Source organism: Meriones unguiculatus, chromosome 11, assembly GCF_030254825.1.
Source record: "Meriones unguiculatus strain TT.TT164.6M chromosome 11, Bangor_MerUng_6.1, whole genome shotgun sequence".
In the NCBI taxonomy this organism is placed as follows: domain Eukaryota; kingdom Metazoa; phylum Chordata; class Mammalia; order Rodentia; family Muridae; genus Meriones; species Meriones unguiculatus.
In genome coordinates this window covers 20,440,890-20,459,410 of record NC_083359.1, presented here as the reverse complement: position 1 = coordinate 20,459,410, position 18,521 = coordinate 20,440,890, and the positions used below count along the sequence as shown (strand labels likewise).

Below are 18,521 nucleotides of genomic sequence, written 5' to 3'. Positions count from 1 at the left end.
CGGCAAGTTGATGGTTTTGGGGGCTAGGGAGAAAACTGTTAACCCACATAGACTGCTCCATGTGTGAGAAATTTGATTTTTACAAGGTGAAATTCTGTTAAGTTAATTATGTGCAAAATGTTAGACTATAAGAATGGGAGAATAAATTTTATCCATTAGTTCAGATAAATGACCTTAAAATTTCCATTTATGTATGTAATACATACATATCTTGAGTGTATATGTACGCTCGTGTGTGGCATAGTACGCATGTGGAAGTCAGGGCAGCTTATGGAAGTTGACTCTCTACTTTTGCTGTGTACATTCTGGGGATCGAAGCCCGGTCCACAGGCTTGGCAGCCAGTGCCTTTATCAGCTATCTCACTGGTCTACAGCCTTTTAAATATTTATATTTCAACAGCTAGAAGTAGTACAGGTCAGTGGTAAAACCCTTGGCCTGGCATGCCTTGGTTTTATCTCTAGCACCACAAATAATACAAATAAAGTAAAATCCATAAATATTTACATTTTCTTCATTCTGGACCATTTTCCTTTTCCCATTCCAAATAAGATCTCTTTGTCATCTTAAATTTGTGCTCAATTTCTGTTGTGTATTCATCTTTCCTGATTCTCACACAAGTTTAAGATGCTTACATGTGTGTGCGTGTGTGTGTATGTGTGTGTGTGTTGTGTATGCTTCTGTGTGACTAGTGGATTTAAGGTTCACTCTGTTTGTTGTTTCACTAGTAGGGATCACTCCCAGGGCCTCAAGCATACTAGGCAAGCATTTTTGAGCTGAGCTTCATCTTCCAGCCCTGTCCTGTATTTTAGTCATTGCTGTGCCCTATCTTTTCTGCTTGGGCAACTTTTCAAGGGTTCTGTTTAGCTTTCACTGAACCTTCACCATATGTTCTTTTCCTTTCCTCCCTTTCAAAACACTCTGCTTCCTGGGGTTTTCTCATATCGTGTTGATCTTGTGTCCATCATTCCACCTCAGTGAGCTTAGAGGTTCTGTAAATTCGAAGAATAGTGGTTATCCCATTTTATTTTTCTTTGATACTTGGTTTGCTTCTGAGTACATAAGTGAAAAAATATTTATTAATCTGGGAAGGTGCCTTAGTTGATAAAGTGTTGCATTGCAAGCAGGAGGACCTGAGTTGGGTCCCCAGAATCCACTTAAAAAATGCCAGACATGGTGGGGTGTGTTTGTAAATCCCAGAACTGGAGAAGTGGATTCAGGAAGATCCTTGGAATTTACTGACCAGCTAGTCTAGCCTAATTAGTGAGCCCAGACCAGAGACCCTGTCTCAAGAAGATGGAAAATGTGCCTTGAGAGTAACATCTGAGGTTGGCCACATGCACTTGCATACATTTGCACATGCATAAAAAGTTCGTTGAGGTAAGGATCGAATACTTGCTTGGCACTTATCAAGAAGTAAATGAAAGCCTCATTATTGTTTTTGCTTTCAGCAGGAAAGCCTAATAAGGAAACAAAAGTTAAAGTTTTTGTTTTTGTTTTTTTGTGGTGCTGGGAGTTTACCCCGGGGCTCACACATGCTGGGCAAGTATTGTACGCTGCACTGTCTTTGGGCCTCAAGTTCTTATATAGTGTAATTTGTTTGTTTGTTTGGTTGGTTGGTTGGTTGGTTGGTTTGGTTTGGTTTGGTTTTTCAACACAGGTTTCTCTGTGTAACCTTGGATGTCCTGGACTCACTTTGTAGACCAGGCTGTCTGGCCTCAAACCTACAGAGATCCACATGCCTCTACCTCCAATATTTTGTAATGTCTATAATTTCAGATTTTCATTATGATTTGTTTGTTTTCTCATCTCTATGACTAATGAATGCAAAGAAGTCAGAGGCAGCATCCCCTTAAGAAATTAGAAGAACGTGAAAGTAAAGTGATTCTGAATTTGAACGAAATTGCTAATAACACATTCTAATAGTTCATAATTGCATAGACCTTCGATGCTTCAATATGTCTTCGCAAAACAAATTGTTCAAATACAAACAAATGGCATTAAGTTTGCAGTAGTGCCCACTTAGTCACAATCAGCAGGCTGTCTCAGAGCTGTTAATACTATTTCATTTTTCAATTATTTTTATGATTAGAAAGAATAATGAGGTAGTGAACATACACTACAGTGTTAATTGGTTGTGAAAACCTCATTTTCTTCTTCTGAATAATAAATACTGCTTCCGGGGACAGGCACCCACATGTTTCATTCTTGTTGTTACACGTTACGTTCTTACTGATGTAAATGCCTTTGGAACCTTTGGCATTTGGGTGAATTTTTATGGAGTAGCAATATCTTTTGCAGATGCAGTTTGTTGTTGGAATTCTTTTGGGTCCAGCAGTTGTTCTAGAATCTGTTCTTAGTGAGTGGGTATTCCTGTAGAATTTCAGAGTTCTTTCAATAGACTTGATGGGTTTTGTTTGTTACACCCTTTCTGTCCTTTGCAGCCTGAGGATACTAGGGATGTTCTCAGTAGACTGAACTGTCAGGAGAACAGAGCGCCACCGCTTAGGAGCCCGGGGACATGGAGCACGGCCTGTTGCGGAGGCACAGTGGGATTTCACATGCACTGCTTCGAGCATCCAAGGAAACCAAACTGGATCGCTAGGACAAAACAGGAGGGACACTGAGGAAAAGAAAGGGAAATCATTTTATGGGCACTCTAGAATAAAGAGATTATTATGTAATTCTGAAATGACAGTATCGGGCTGAGAGTGTAGTTCAGTAGTAGAATGCTTGCATAGTCTAAATCAGCACCAGTAAATAAATCTAATTTTGTAATAAGTAAAAAGTAAAAATCATAGAGGTTAGAAACCTGTTACAGTTGCTCAGCTAGTAAGTAGTTAGTTTAGACTTTGTACTCCTGGTATTGCTGATTCCGTAATTACAGTTTCCTTCCGCACCCCATCCCCGACAGGATTTCTCTGTGTAGCCTTGGTTGTTCTGGACTCACTTTATAGACCAGGCTGCCCTCAAACTCACATAGATCCACCTGCTTCTTCCTCCCTGAGTGCTGGGATTACAGGCGTGCACCACTGCCCTTGGCTAATTTCCTCTTGACTGCACTGTAAGAGTATGTGAAGCTACAGAAAGTTTCATACAAGACAAATGTGCAGATCCCTTTGTGCATTTGGGGTAGGGGGTTGAGACAGGGTTTCTCTGTGTAGCCCTGGAACTCACTCTGTAGACCAGGCTGGCCTCAAACTTAGAGATCTACCTGCATCTGCCTCCTAAATGCTGGGATTAAAGGCTTGTGCCACTACCTCTTGACATCCCTTGGGCATTTTTTAATCTGCATTTTCTCCCAGTCCATTTTGAATACTTACAAATGAAACACTGTGTTTTTTTGTTTCCCTGTTTGAATACAGTGTTGGACAATTTTCTAAGACTTTAGAGGTTATTATAACACATCTTCTCAATGCTTGTACTTTAAAACAGCATAATTATCTGTGTAACAGATACTGCTGGAGGTAAACAATCTGCTTCAGAATTTTAAAGCTTCATAATGTGATGACTGTGTCTCTGAGAAGTTGAAGAAAATTGTGTGACAGGCTTTTTTCAGTTTAAGTTTTCTCTGATGTTGGGAGTAGAATCCAGGTCCTTACATGTTTTACTCACATGAGCTACATCCCCAGCAGTTTGCATTAATCCTCAATAACCAAACACTCACACTCCACTCTTTATTTCATTAGTAAAGGCGTAGTGTAGTAAGGAGTAGAAATTGTAGGCACTACTTGTCGTGACGCATTGTGGAAACATTTCATTCACCTCCTACTTTCTGTGTATTTAAAGGCCTTTCATAGAAAATGTTCTCATTACATCCTCCCTACCCCATCTCATTCTTTCATAAGAAAAATTTAGGAACAAAATTTTAATGGGAGTGGTAGGTGTGATTTTTCATATGAGTGACATCTTTACTTTTTAATAGCTAAATACTATAAGCATCTGGTTTCTTTTGCTTTGCAACATGCTTACAGAAAGCAAGTTTTTTCCTACTAGTGTTCTTTCTTTATATGTTATATTTTATTACTAGCACTCCATACTCAGTTATGATTTGTGTGCCTGTGACATTACCTTTTGGGGGTCAGTATGCTTTGACCCCTCCCTTTCTCCATAGTACATACAGGATTGACAGTGATAGACTACAAGAGGTAGGGGGTTCTCTGTCCCCTGCTCTTTAGCCCCTGCTCTGTGCCTCTGCTTGCTGGTAACAGTCTGCAGCCCTGTGTTGGAGGCTTCTTACTCCTTATAAATCACCCTTTTCTCGCATTTTAACTATTGTGAATGAGAAGGGGAAGCAGGGGCTCCTTTGTGGATTTTCAGAAAGTTCCATATGTGTGGGATCAGAGAGTGAGGAGTGCAGTTTGACCGACTCAAATGTGTTTAAGTATTTGGAACAGAGTCTCTCCAAAGGTGTAGAACTGTGGCCACGTAGTTTGTAGGACCAGGGGGTGGTCTTGGAGCCTCTCTGTATCCTATGTTATATATCTTAATGCAAATTTGTAGAGTTATTTTCCCAAGAAGTATAAATTAGAGTAATGATATTTATTTTTCATACCATTTTCACTATTAAATATAGACCCAAATTTAAATTTTATGATTTTCTTTAACATCTGTTAAGTTTATTTGCCATGCATTTCAACATGATCACTTGCTGAATTACTTTGGCCTCCTCATTTACCCTAAGTAAAATTATTCTGTTTCCTGGTGGTGGTGGTAGCAACAGCAGTGTGTATAGAAGCTAGTAAGTGCAGATGAATGGCCTGGCAGACAGGCAAGAAGTACCACACGGGTTTCTCTGTCTGTCTTTTCTCCTCTCCTGTCTACCCTGGTTTTTACTGGTCTTTTTTTATTTTATGAGCCTATAAAGTGAAAAAAAAAAGTTTTCATTGTTTCATTTGCAGTACAATTAGCATTTTAGTGGAGCCTCTTCTTCTACAGACATTAATTGGATTCATTGTGTTGCCCTTAGTGGAAAGGCACACAACCCTGCTGCAGTTAGCTTCTGATCTGTGTGGTATTCAGAGAGCAGAAGGACACTTTGATAAAGACTTACTGACTTCTTCAATGTGCTTTTCTTTCTGTTGTCTAGTTGCTGATCATCTGGGCTGTGATCCTCAGACACGGTTCTTTGTCCCTCCTAATATCAAACAGTGGATCGCCTTGCTACAAAGAGGAAATTGCACCTTTAAAGAGAAAATATCACGGGCTGCTTTCCACAATGCAGTTGCTGTAGTCATCTACAATAATAAATCCAAAGAGGAGCCGGTCACTATGACTCATCCAGGTAAACAGGAAAAGGGGCTTATGCTTTTGTCTTTCCTTTTTGAAATTACTGCTTTGAGCATTCTTCTACCTTTGGTCAAATCATAATGTTTGATATACTTCTATGATTGTATTAACTTTTGGTATTGTTACTTGTGGAGATGCATGTCTTTTTTTTTTTATCTTTTGTTGTTTTTTCATTAATCATGACTAAAACACTCTCTAAAGCTTCCTAATGGCTGACTAGAATTGAGCTCAAAGTAGTTTGGTTTTCTGTATAATGACTTTAGTTATCATGCACTTGATATGGAGTCCTTCTCCCAGACTGCTGTGGGTTCTCAATGGTTACCTGTCCAGAATGATTCTTTCTGTGTCATTAGAATAAATGTTGAAGTTGCCTTGGTGATGAACACACACAGCAGTAAGATACCATTTCTTCATCTCCTGTGCGAAGCACTTAGGGTAATTGTTTGTATAAGAATAATTGTGTGTGTGTGTACATATGTATATATGTATGTATGTATATATATATATGCCTACCACTTTGCTGTGGGTTCTTAAGAGCATTTGCTACTCTTGCAGAGGACCAAAGTTTGTGTACAAGCACCTGTGTCTAATGACAAATAACTGCCTGTAATTCTAACACTAGGAGATCTGATGCTCTCTTCTATTCTTTGTAGATACTTGTGCACAGGCATGTGTACACACACACACACACACACACACACCGAGTATATGCACATGCATATACATAAATAAAAATAAGCAGATGTTTAGGACAGTCCTTGTAGTCAGTCATGTATGATATATGTTCTTTCCCAATCTTACAGACCAGAAGACTGAAGCTAGTAAGAGCCTGCAGAAGAGAGATAGACCCAAGCTTACTAATATCCGTTCAGTTTCACAAGCCTGGCTCTGAGCTTCTGGAGTTTAATGTAGCTTTCCATTCATGAAGATTCTATAGTATGTCTTATGTAAGAGGTTGCTTTTCTTTTTTGTAAGAACCCTGGTTTGCTTGTTTGTTTACATTTATTTGTTTGTATATATGTGTGGAGGTCAGAGGGCTGGACAGGTGGATCCCAAGAGCTAGTTGGCCAGCCACCCTAGCTGAAACAGCAAACCTCAGTTCAGTGGTTCAGTGATAGACCCTGACTCGAAGAGGTAAGGTAGAGAGCAGTAGAGGAAGATTTCTGACCTCCTGTACCCATTGCCTGCATATCACATGCATGTATCACACAGGAGTGAAGTTTGTTAGATAATGCAAATTTTTCATCTGCAGTCCTTAAACTATTCCTTTATTCTGATACGCTGTAGAGGATCCAATAAAGAAAAAAATGTAATGGACAAGCTTTGGAAAATGCTAGAAATAGTGTACTTGGAGAGGCTTTTCATGCTCATTGATAAATTGAGGTGTTCAAGAAGCCTTACAGGGAATAACTCACTAATAAAACCGTTTGCTAGGCTTGTTTGACCATACAAGTCTTTATCATAGATTGTAGTAACAGTGAAAATTAAGAGGTTCAGAAGTAGAGTACAGGGTGACTTCCAGAGGAAAAGCAACTTCTATAAAGCAACAGAATGGAGAAATACATAGGGCATTAGCAAGTGGCATTGCATTTTGTCTACAAATATCTTAGGTCAGTCCCATTTAGAGAAACTGTATAAATCAGTAATAGGTTACAGTGGATAAAGGACTTAGTAATTAGACATGTCATTAATCATTAGGAAAAAAGCTATCTAAACAATAAGATGCTGTTTCATACCCACTGGAGTGTAGCTGCTATTGGGAATGTGGAGCCAGCTTGGACACTGTTGAGCAGATTCTCTAAAGTTAAGCACAGATTTACCAGATGAGCCAGCAGTCTTACCCCTAGCAGTCAGCACAAGAGAAGCAGAAACAAACAAACAAACAAACAAACAAGGGGGAAATATCCACAAAGGTGTGCATTTAAATATCCTAATAGAGTATTTTCAATAACCAAACTGGAAATGACCTGAATACCTATCAGCTCATGAGTAGAGAAACAAAATAATATATGTCTACAGAGTAAAATACAATTTACCAACTAAATGGAATTAACTGGGTTGCAGGAAGATTGCTGTGAGTTAGGGATCAGACTAGGCTATATGTTGAGTTTCAGGCCAGCCTGGGCTAGAAAGTGAGCCCTTTCTCAAAACCGTACTGATACATGGGTAAACATCAGAAGTATTATGTCTAAAGAGAACCAGACACAAAAGCCAGCAAACAATTACCTGGTTCCAATTTACATAAAACATCTAGGAAATCAGATTTAGAGAGACAGAAAGCATAATTAATGAATATGAGGCTAACAGTTGAGTGTGGGGAACTTTCTGAACTTGTATTATTCTAAACTACTGAGTTGTGTACTTACAAAAGGCAAATCTGAGAGATAGCTCAGTGGCTAACTGCACTCATTACCTGTACCAGATCAAAGGGACACGATGCTCTCTAGCCTCTGTGTATACCTGTACTCATGTGAACATACCCATATACAGACACTTAATCTTGATCTTTTTCTAATTTAAAAAAAAAAGAAAAGAGAAATATAAGCTAGGCATACACATAACCTAGGTGACACACACCTTTAAGCCCAGAACTTGGGAGGCAGAGGCAGGCAGATTTCTGAGTTCAAGGGCAGCCTAGTCTGCAGAGTCAGTTCCAGGACAGCCATGGCTACACAGAGAAACCCTGTCTTGAAAAAACAAATAAAAATTATATATTTAATTATATTTTATAATGAATATTATAATAGTTAATGTTTAACATAAATATAAAATAAAACTATTATATAAAATAAATATATGTAATTATATATACAGTATAAATTATATTTCATTAAAGCTATTATTTAACACAGACTAAAAATAACAAATTTCTGCTGAGAACTTGTTTTATTCTAATACTAGGGAACAAGAGACAAAGCAAAAAAAAAACCTCACTAAAGGAGAATGAAGTCATAGGAATACTTAGCTTGCTTCCTTTTGCTATAAAGGACATAACTGGGACAGTTGACAAAATAAGATTCTTTAACTGAAACAGTTCTGGGTTATATGTCCTCAAATAGTCTTACTTTGATACATCATGCATTCATTAAATAGTCTCTTGTTTTATTCCCATTTTAAGTATTCACAGTAGTAATTGAAAGCTTATAAGGATGAAACCTATAATTAAAAGTAGATCTGTGTAAAATACAAAAGTGCTTTGCCTCCTGATTATGGGGATGTGCCAGGTGCCTTTGAGGGTTAAACTGAAAGATTAGTGGCAGATCCTAAATCTGCTTTTTGGTCAGATATAAGCCGGAGTACACTATTAGGGTGTTTTATTTAAATAAAAGTTACATAATTATTTAGATAAAAAGCATGATATTGTCTTAATAAAAAGCAGTAGGAATAAATCTATCCATGAAAAGATTTCTGCAATATAATTTTACCTTTTTAAAGATTTGACAATAATATGCCATTTTATTTAGGTATTGTGTGGGAGTCTTCTAAGTTGTTTCTCAATAGAAGAGATTTTGTCCTGTTTTCTTTGAGCTCCTAGGCTGTTCACTCATTGTTTGCTGTTTTCCCAAAAGAGTAAATTTTTCTTTCCTTCCTTCCTTCCTTCCTTCCTTCCTTCCTTCCTTCCTTCCTCCCTCCCTCCCTCCTCTCTCCTTCCCTCCCTTCCTTCCCCCCTCCCCTCCTCCCTTCCTTTCTCCTTCTTTTTTTTTTTTTTTTTTTTTTTAAACCCCTGAAACAGGATTTCTCTGTGTAATAGCCCTAGCTTTCCTGGATTTGTTTTGTAGACCAGGCTGGTCTTAGACTCACAGAGATCCACCTGCCTCTGCCTCCCGGAGTGCTAGGAATACAGGTGTGCATCACCACACCTGGGCAGATAGAAGGATTTTTGTTAAGTTATATAACTTTTGTGCCTCTTACAACATTATGAAATCAATGTATTTATTCCTTTAAGTTTGAGGCTGATACTTGTTTTATTTCCAAGCATATTTTTCTTCATTTTTCTGGCATGTTTTCCATACAGCTAATTGCTTTTAACTGTATTTAGCAGAAAAGTTCATGATATGAAGTTGTACATGCTAATGGCAAGCAGATTGTAGGATGCAGAGTGTTTTCCTAAGGAGCATGACTACCACTGGAGAGAGAGGCTTGCAATATGATGAGGGAACTTCTGGTATAAAGGCTCCTGACTATTCAATGTAAGGGACTTACCAGAAGGCTTCACTGAGAAGGCTTCATTGTGCTGGGCCCTGTATATTGAAGATGATTTAAGATTTGACCAAAGAAAGCTACCCTCATTAGGGGAACCACATCAATCCAGACAGTGACTGCTGTGGAGGGAGTCTAAGAGTGAACAGGATAAAATCAGGCTGAGCTAGCTGAAAGCAAGTAGAGGTATTTGAATTTCTTGTTAATTGGATATTTTTGTGCTCATATTAGACCTATACATATAAATTTGTCACACATGACACTTCTTTTCATGGACTTCGGTCATGCTAGAAAACAAACATTGAATTATGATTGCAAGAAGGCTTTATTTAAGTTGAAGGAATCCGAGGGGGTTCCCTTTATGAAATGACTTTTGAGCAGAAGCCCAAATGTCTGAGAAAAGTACTCTAGGCAGAAGGTGCTTTGTTGAGTAAAGGAACTATATGGAAAAGCAAAGCAAAAATGATTTTAAGTCTGGGCTAAGGATGGGAGTCTGGTATGAAATAACCAGTATGGCTGAGTATGGAGGGATCATCACAGTTGTAGCAGACTAAATTTACAGGCAACTTATGTCAAAGGCAAAAACTATTATTCAGTAACAGCGTGTGAGGGTTTTGAAAGAAGGGAGGTGATGTTCTCTGTATCAGTGAGGCTGACACCATATATTGACTACTGTGTTGTCCCAGCTTGGCGCTGGGTTCTCCATAGGTGTGAAGCCTCTCAGCTTCAGCAGCAAGGTAGCCGAGCAGCCCCACATAGGGGGTCTGGAATCTTCCCTAACATCTAATAATTTATTTGGAAAATCCTGAAAGAAGCATTGGGTAGGACTTGTATAGCAAAAGACATCCCATAAAACGCAGTTCCCCAAGGTAAACGAAATGCTATGAGAAAGAGTATTTAGGGGAGCCCAGGGAGAAGGCCTGCCTGATACCATTAGAAATTTGGTTATCGAAAGGTAACTAGTTCAGCCTGCTGATCTGAACCAGAAGCCTGTTCACCTCTGAGAAATATGGGTAAGAAGAACAAATTTATATACAGATCATCTGAAGCCCCCTGGTTCCCATTCTTTCAAGGAGGCATTTCTTCACTATGAGTCTTCAAAACTGTGGTCCTCTCCTAACTCCTCTTCCCCAACTCTCATTTATGTACATACTAGTAGCTCCTTGCTCTCCAACTCACTGACATGGTAGTTGGCTGTAACCCTCCTCATCCTACAAGGCAGCACTTCTTGTTCAAGAACCTTGTGTCAGAATTATTTATGGTGCAGCTATCATAAAGATACTAATGCCAGGACCCCCTCCTTCTCTTAGACCTGTAACTCAGATTCTTCAGGGATAGATGCAGAGGTCCACGTTGAGCCCACTTCTGTTCTATCACTGCTGTTGACCCTTCACTCTAGTAAAGGAACGTTGGAGCAACGCTTCTCATTGCTACACATTTGAAGATAAACTAACATGAACTAACAGTGAGGAACAAAGAAACAGCTGCCTGTCCTGGGTGGATTTACAGTCCAAGGCCCTGGCCATCTTCAGAGGCCGTCTTTGTACCTGACAGCACTGTCCCTTTTTCTGTCATGCTGCCCCTTTCTTATTTGACTGGCATTGTGGAAAGGGTCCTAAGTCTCTAAGGTTTTTTGTCTTTGCTTCTCTCTAGTTGTCATCAGTATGCCCTGAACAGAGTAAACATGTTGTTTTGATTCCATTAAGGTGTTCAGTTTTGATATTAAGCTTTGTTTTCATATTGCTTAAGACAGATTTTTAAATTACATGTTTTGATCGATGTACTGTGTTTTCTTGCGTTGGCCTTGCTTCCAGAGCTTCTCCTAAGGAAGGCCGTTCGTCTGGTGGCTGAAGGACATCTTCCTATTGCAGGGTCTGTGATGTCAGTGACAGGAAAGACTGTTCAATATGTGGTTTTACCAGTTAACTCCAGTTAGCAGAGTGAGTTATTTGTTGTGTAGCCAGTGGATGTGTGTGGTGCTGTAAGGGAGGTGTGGGCTCGGGTAGTAGAAATAAAACACATTTGTCTGCAAACTGAGACTAGGGTTTATGTAGACTTTACTGCTGCTCCTTAGTAGTCTGAATGAAATCTTATCATCATCTAATTGGAATCTCCATGTAGATCTGTATGTCTTCAGGAATGTGTAGAAATTCCTAACCAAATAATAGTGTTCCTTTTTAATTGCCACGTCAGTCAGCAGAAGCAATCTTACATTTAAGCTGCTGAAACAGAAGCAGTTGACTGGCTCAACTTCTTCCATCAAGAACTTTTGTAACTCTATATTTTAATCAACAAGGAGAAAACATACATTATAAGATACAGAAAACTAACAAATATAAAAGCATACCTTACAAAAATTAGTTTAAAACAGCCATAAACACACTGCAAAAAATATCTTTAACATATCAATAATTTGGGCCACTTTCCATGAATGAATGAATAATATAGTCAAGCTGCTGTTTTATCACTTGGGGGTTTCATTTGTTTGTTTGTTTTTTAATTTCTCCCTGAATATGGATTTAATTACCTCAGAAAAGATTAAGCCTGTAGTTTTAATTGCACTGCTGTGGCAGGCAAAGTTTAAAGTGTATGTTCACTTTAGTCTGTGTTTCCAGCTATTGCTTTTGTATTTTCTATATAGTGTATTTATATATTTTAAATATTAAGGAAAAAACTGTGGTGGCATGCACTTTTAATCTCAGCACTGAAGAGTTAGCAACAGGTAGACCTCTTGAGTTCAAAGCTAGCCTGTTCTACATAGTGAGTTCTAGGACAGCAGGGCTACATATAGACTCTGTCTTAACACCACCCCAAAGAAAAATTAAACTTTAAAAAAAAATTCTAAAACTGATACACTGAAACAAATTTTTTTCTAAGCTCTATTTGTATGTCTGTGTCTGTAAGCGTATGCCACATCTGTGCTGGTGCTCATGGAGGCCAGAAGAGGGCCACATTCCCTGGAGCTGGAGTCCCAGGTGGCGGAGAACCACACAGTGCTAAGAGTTGAACTTGGGTTCTCTGGAAGAGCAGCTTTTAACTGCTGAGCCATCTTCTCCTGAAGCAGTAGTTAAAAATAGTAGATTCAAAACATAAATGTGAATTCATTTAAAAACTTCCCTATGGGTTCTTAAGTAGAAGGAGAAACCCTTGTACCTCGTGGGTATTTGAGTACAGCCTATTCTACTTCCTTTCTTGTTTGAACCCATCACTTTATTTATTTATTTATTTGCCTGTCTTATGCTTATCTTTTCCCCACTGGCCACAGAAGAGGAAGAAGTAAAACAGTTTATTGGGAATCCACATAGGTTTGAAAGCTGCTTTAGAAGAGGATTTCATGGGGCTGGGGAGATGGCTTAGTAGGTAAAGTGCCTGTTGTGTAAGCATTGGGACCTGAGTTTGGATCCCCAGCCCCCATACAGGCAGGTTCCTAGAACTTATTGGCTAGTCAGCCTAACAAAATCAGTGAGTCCCAGATTCAACCAGACACCCTGTCTCAAAAAGTAAAAGTAGAGGGCCAGTGAGATAGCCCAGCAGGTAAAGCACTTGCTATACAAGGCTGACATAACCTAAGTTCAATCCTTAGAGCCCACATAAAGGTAGAAAAGGAGAAAACCAATTCCATGGAGCTGTCCTCTGACCTCCACATATTTGTTCAGTGACATATGGATGACCCCAAATTATAATAAATAAAAATGTAAATAATTTTTAAAAGATAAAGATTGGTAGAGGAAGAAAGCCAGTGTCGATCTTTGGGCTTCACACACATATGCATCCCTCCCCCTACATCTACACACAAAATAGAAATCCATTTTTAGGTCACAGGTTAGAAGATATTAACAGATGTATAGAGTTCTGGTGCTTGGTGTGAAAGTTAATGTGTAGACCTCTCTCCTCCATCTTAAATCTTCCCTGCTTGAAATGCCCAGCTGTGTGCTTAATCATCTATTTAAAAGTATTTTATAAGAAAGTTACAACAAAGCATAAATGGAAGAGTTTTATTTGAAAATGATACAACACTAGGGAGATAGGATCTTGGAACACAATAAATAAGATATTCATTAAGGTGACATGCAAATTGGCTTTTTAAAAAATCAGTAAAAAAGGTTTGTGAACATATCTGTCTTAAGGAAAAGTTCAAGTGGAAAAATCTTTTGATCCTTAATTTCAGGAGCTCATTATTATTGGCTAATGTGTACCAGATTACTAAGAAAACAGCTGGCTGTGTCTTTGTGGACATAATCGAGCATGAGGAGGTAGTAGTCTTATATTACTTTTATACTACTCTTGATATTAGAAGTATTATTGTGTTCATTTTTAGCATTTTATTTTAGCAAGACACTTAAAATACTGCTGTAAAGAAAAGAATAAGATGAAAAAAACCGTAAATAGTCTCTCTTAATGAGCACACTTGGAATTTGAATGTCAAAATGAACAATAATAATAACTATTTTAACTTATGACTTATATAAAAAGTAAAAGAAAATGGAAATTTCATGATGAGTGGAGTATTTGCATGGTCTCAAAGTGCTTCCTCACAGAATATTTACTGATGACACAGGGGAAAAGAGTGGCTTCATGGTACAGATGTCTGGAGGACATCGATTTCACAGATGATCAAAGTAAACATCAGTAATGGATGAATCAAAACTGCACCATCTGGTAGTGAGAAGAGCACAGCATGGTTTCTATGCTGATCCTGCCAAAGGTGCATGACCTGGACCTAGCTGCAGGGAAGCACTTTCTACAGAGTAATTGAGCTGTAAGCCCTCAACATCATCAACGTCAAGGAAAGACTGAGGAACTGTTTGAAACTGACAGGATCTTTAAAAAAAAAAAAATGGCAAAGTGCTTTGGACAACTTTGGTCTACACTGCTACAAAGGGCCTTATTGGGAAAACTGGGGAGACATGAAAAGGATTCTGAGATGAGATGAGATGATTAATCCATTCAGAATCATTTTTAATTTAGAGGATTGTTTCCCTCTCTTCCCTGTATCCCTGGCGGGGGGGGGGGGGGGGGGTGGGATTCATACTATAAATCTGGGATAATGAGGCCAGCAACTCACCTTCAAAGATTCTAGGTCCTAAATAAATAGATTCTTGCAACTGTTCTGAAAGTTGCAATTTTTTTTTAAAAATTAGTAAATTAGAAAAAAATATATATATGAAAACTATATTGAAATTTCATCTCACCCCAATCAGAAACTTAACAAACAAGTGCTGGTGAGGCTACTGGGGGAGGTAGGATGGCAAGGAACCTTTATGTAACACCGGTGAGGACGCAAATAGGTCCAGCCACTATGAAAATCAGTAGGGAGCTTCCTCTAAAACTAAAAATAGAACTACCATACAATCCAGTTGTAGCACTCTTGTGAATGTATCTGAGGGAGTCAAAGTCAGCATGTTATTACAGCAGTCGTCACAATAATCAGGTTACAGAATCAGACCAGGTGTCCATCAGCAGAGGCATGGATGGAAGATGTGTATATACACAGTGGAGTTTTTTGATGGGTTTATTGTTTCACTTTGTTTTGAGACAGGGTCTCACTTCCTGTAGCTCTGCCAGTCTGGAACTCAGAAGGGATAATTTGGGGGTTCTAGGACTAGTTCCTGCAGAAGGGGCAGAAATAGAGATCTAGGGAAGATGTTTTTGAATAGTTGAAAGACTATTAGTGTAAAAGGGATTTTCATTGATTCTGGAATGTCCAGCTTGAAATTGGAATTTTCATTATAGTCAGTGCCACTTCATGATTTATTGACAAGACTTTCCCTTCGTGATAGGCAATGTTGTACCTTAACAGTTAATGGTGTTTGTACCACCATGAGATGAAATATAATTTACTTGGTGCTGCTTTTCCTGAGTACAGAGCCAAGAACCATGGATAACATTTAGCCGTGGATGGGCATTTGGAAATCTTTATTTGGGTAAAGGAGACTTTCTTTATACTTTAACTAACTGTGGCTATAACTGGTTACATTGAAAGGGCTGGTATTTGTAGAGTTCCTATAATCTGTTGGAGGGAGGTAGCCACTCCAAAATCTTTCAGCCAGAAACTGAGGTGTATATAGGTCTTTGGTCCTGCTGTTTCTCTCCCTGTACCCCTCTCTATCTCTCTCTCTCTTTATGACACAAGAAAGGTCCAGACCAAGATTATCAAGTGACTACACAGTCAAGAGATAGTGTCAGAAAAAGAAAGTTGGCATTTAAGTACTTGTCTTAGTCATGTTTACTATTGCTGTGATAAAACACCATGACCAAAAACAACTTGGGGAAGAAAAGGCCAATTTGGTTTCCACTTCCACTTTACTGTTCAAAGGAACTCAGGACAGGAATTCAAACAGGGCAGGAACCAATGCAGAGGCCATGGAGGAGTATTGCTTTCTGGCTTGCTCCTCTTTGTTTTCTCAGCCTGTTTTTTTATAGAACCCAACCAAGACCATCAGCCCAGAGGTAGACCTACATCAGTCACTAATTAAGAAAATGCCTTACAGGCTTACCTGAAGCGCCATCAGCACTATTCTTCTGGAGCCATCTCCTCAATTGAGGGTCCCTCCTCTCAGATGACTACAGCTTGTGTCAAGTTAACACAAAAACTATCCAGCACTGTATATTGTCTCTTAGATTTACTTGTGTGAAACTGAAAATTTTCTTTTCAGAGAAGTAAAGGAACATGGGCTCAGAAGATCCTTGCTGTTTTTGAAGATAACCTAGTCTAGTGTCCTAGTGAATCATCAATGACTGAGGCCTCTCTTGGTAGCAGCCACATTTGGCTCTCCTACAGTCTTAGGGCAGCAGAGTCCAGTCTTTAGTTGGTGCTGTGAGACTTTGTGGGTTTGGGTGGATGCTATAGTACTGACACCATCATCACTCTACTGCAGCTGCTTTTATGCCAGTGTACTTCCATGACAGAAGTTTATCTTCCAGTTTCATGATATCCTCCACTGTCCCTCCTTGCCATAACTTACTGCCTGTCCCATATATCACACATCTTGACTCTCAGCAACTTATCCACTCCTAGTTCCACTGTAATCCTGAGCAACTTTTGATTTGCATCTTAACCTAAAATTCTTCCTCAGATCCTTTGACCATTGATTTCTTCCAAGACCTGATCTCATAGCTGTTTTTCTGGGACTTCCCACCTCACTGAACTGTTAATCTCAAGTCTCAAACTCAGTCACTGTCTCTGCGTAGTTTCCTCTCTCCTTTCATTTTGCTTTCTTAAAATTTCCAGTTTCTTAGACACATTCTCCATATTTTTCCAATCTTCCTCCTGATTCCACTTTGTTATTCTCCTTAAACCACTAGCAGTCCACTTTTAAGGTTTCTTTAAAATTGTATATGTGTTTGGTAGGGGTTGTGTTTTTCGGGTTTTTGTTTTGTTTTGTGTTTGAGACAGGGTTTCTCTCTGTGTCCCTGACTGTCCTGGAACTCACTCTGTATATCAGTTGGCCTAGAAAAATTCTTAAGATTTCTTTAAAATTGCATGTTTGTTTTATCTTCATGTATATATGTGCCTCACATGCATACTTGATACCCCAGAGGCCAGAAAAGGCTTGTTAGGAACTTGAGCTAGACAATTGTGAGCCACCAAGTGGGTGCTGGGAACCAAACCTGGGTCCTGTTAAGAGCAGCCATTGCTCTTAACAGCTGAGCAATTTCTCCAGCCCCACACTTAGGTACTTTGACCAGCAGTTCCAGTGGGGCAAAGACTGTAAAATATGGCTCACCAGAATCTCTCAGAACCATTTGTGTTCCCAAATGCCTTGGATGTTAGGCTGAGGTATTTGAACAGGAAGGAAACAGCATTTGAACAGAAGAGTGACAAGACAAGTGTTTTAAGAAACTAGTAATAAATCTCAGCAAGAAATCTATAATTGAGCTTTTCTAATTCCCACCATTTGCCTGCAAATTTCATGATTTCCTTGTTAATAGCTGAGTAGTATTCCATTGTGTAATATAGTGTGTAAATGTACCACAATTCTGTATCCATTCCTCCGTTGGGGGACATCTTGGTTGTTTCCAGCTTCTGGCGATTACAAAAAGAGCTGCTACGAACATGGTTGAGCAAATGTCCTTGTTGTATACTTGAGCATATTTTGGATATATGCCTAGGAGTGGTATAGCTGGATCTTGAGGTAGCACTATTCCCAATTTTCTGAGAAAGTGCCAGATTGATTTTCAAAGTGGTTGTACAAGTTTACATTCCCACCAGCAGTGGAGGAGGGTTCCCCCTTTCTCCACATCCTCTCCAGCATGTGTTGTCACTTGAGTTTTTGATCTTAGTTATTCTGATGGGTATAAGGTGAAATCTCAGGGTTGTTTTGATTTGTATTTCCCTGATGACTAAGGACATTGAGCATTTCTTTAAGTGTTTCTCTGCCATTTGATATTCCTCTACTGAGAATTCTTTGTTTAGCTCTGTACCCCATTTTTTAATTGGATTACTTAGTTTTTTTGGTGTTTAACTCCTTAAGTTCTTTATATATTCTAGATACTAGTCCTCTGTCAGATATAGGGTTAGTGAAGATCCTTTTCCAGTCTGTAGGCTGTCGTTTTGTTCCGATGACAGTGTCCTTTGCTTTACAGAAGCTTTTCAGTTTCATGAGGTCACATTTATTATGATTTTAGAGCCTGTGCTGTTGGTGTTCTGTTCAGGAAGTTGCGTCCTATGCCAGTGAGTTCCAGGCTCTTCCCCACTTTTTCTTCTAACAGGTTTAGTTTGTCTGATTTTATATTGAGGTCTTTGATCCACTTGGACTTTGGTTTTGTGCAGGATGATAAATATGGATCTATTTGCATTTTTCTCCATGTAGACATTCAATTAGACCAGCACCATTTGTTAAAGATGCTGTCTTTTTTCCATTGGATTGTTTTGGCTTCTTTGTCAAAAATCAATTATCCATCGGTGTATGGCTTTATTTCTGGGTCTTCTATTTGAGTCTATCGATCCACCATTCTGTTTCTATGCCAGTACCATACAGTTTTTATTACTGTTGTTCTGTAGTACAACTTGAGATCAGGATGGAGATAGCTC

At 38.9% G+C, this 18,521-nt stretch overlaps 1 protein-coding gene across 3 annotated transcripts in view; it reads left to right on the top strand.

The window, feature by feature from the left end:
* Rnf130 (ring finger protein 130) overlaps positions 1–18,521 on the top strand; it is a 104,599-nt gene that overhangs the window by 22,227 nt on the left and 63,851 nt on the right. For all 3 annotated transcript variants that reach the window (XM_021651738.2, XM_021651739.2, XM_021651737.2), the window contains exon 2: positions 5,088–5,282. In XM_021651738.2, the coding sequence (XP_021507413.1) occupies positions 5,088–5,282 (195 nt within the window). The remainder of the gene's footprint in view (positions 1–5,087; positions 5,283–18,521) is intronic.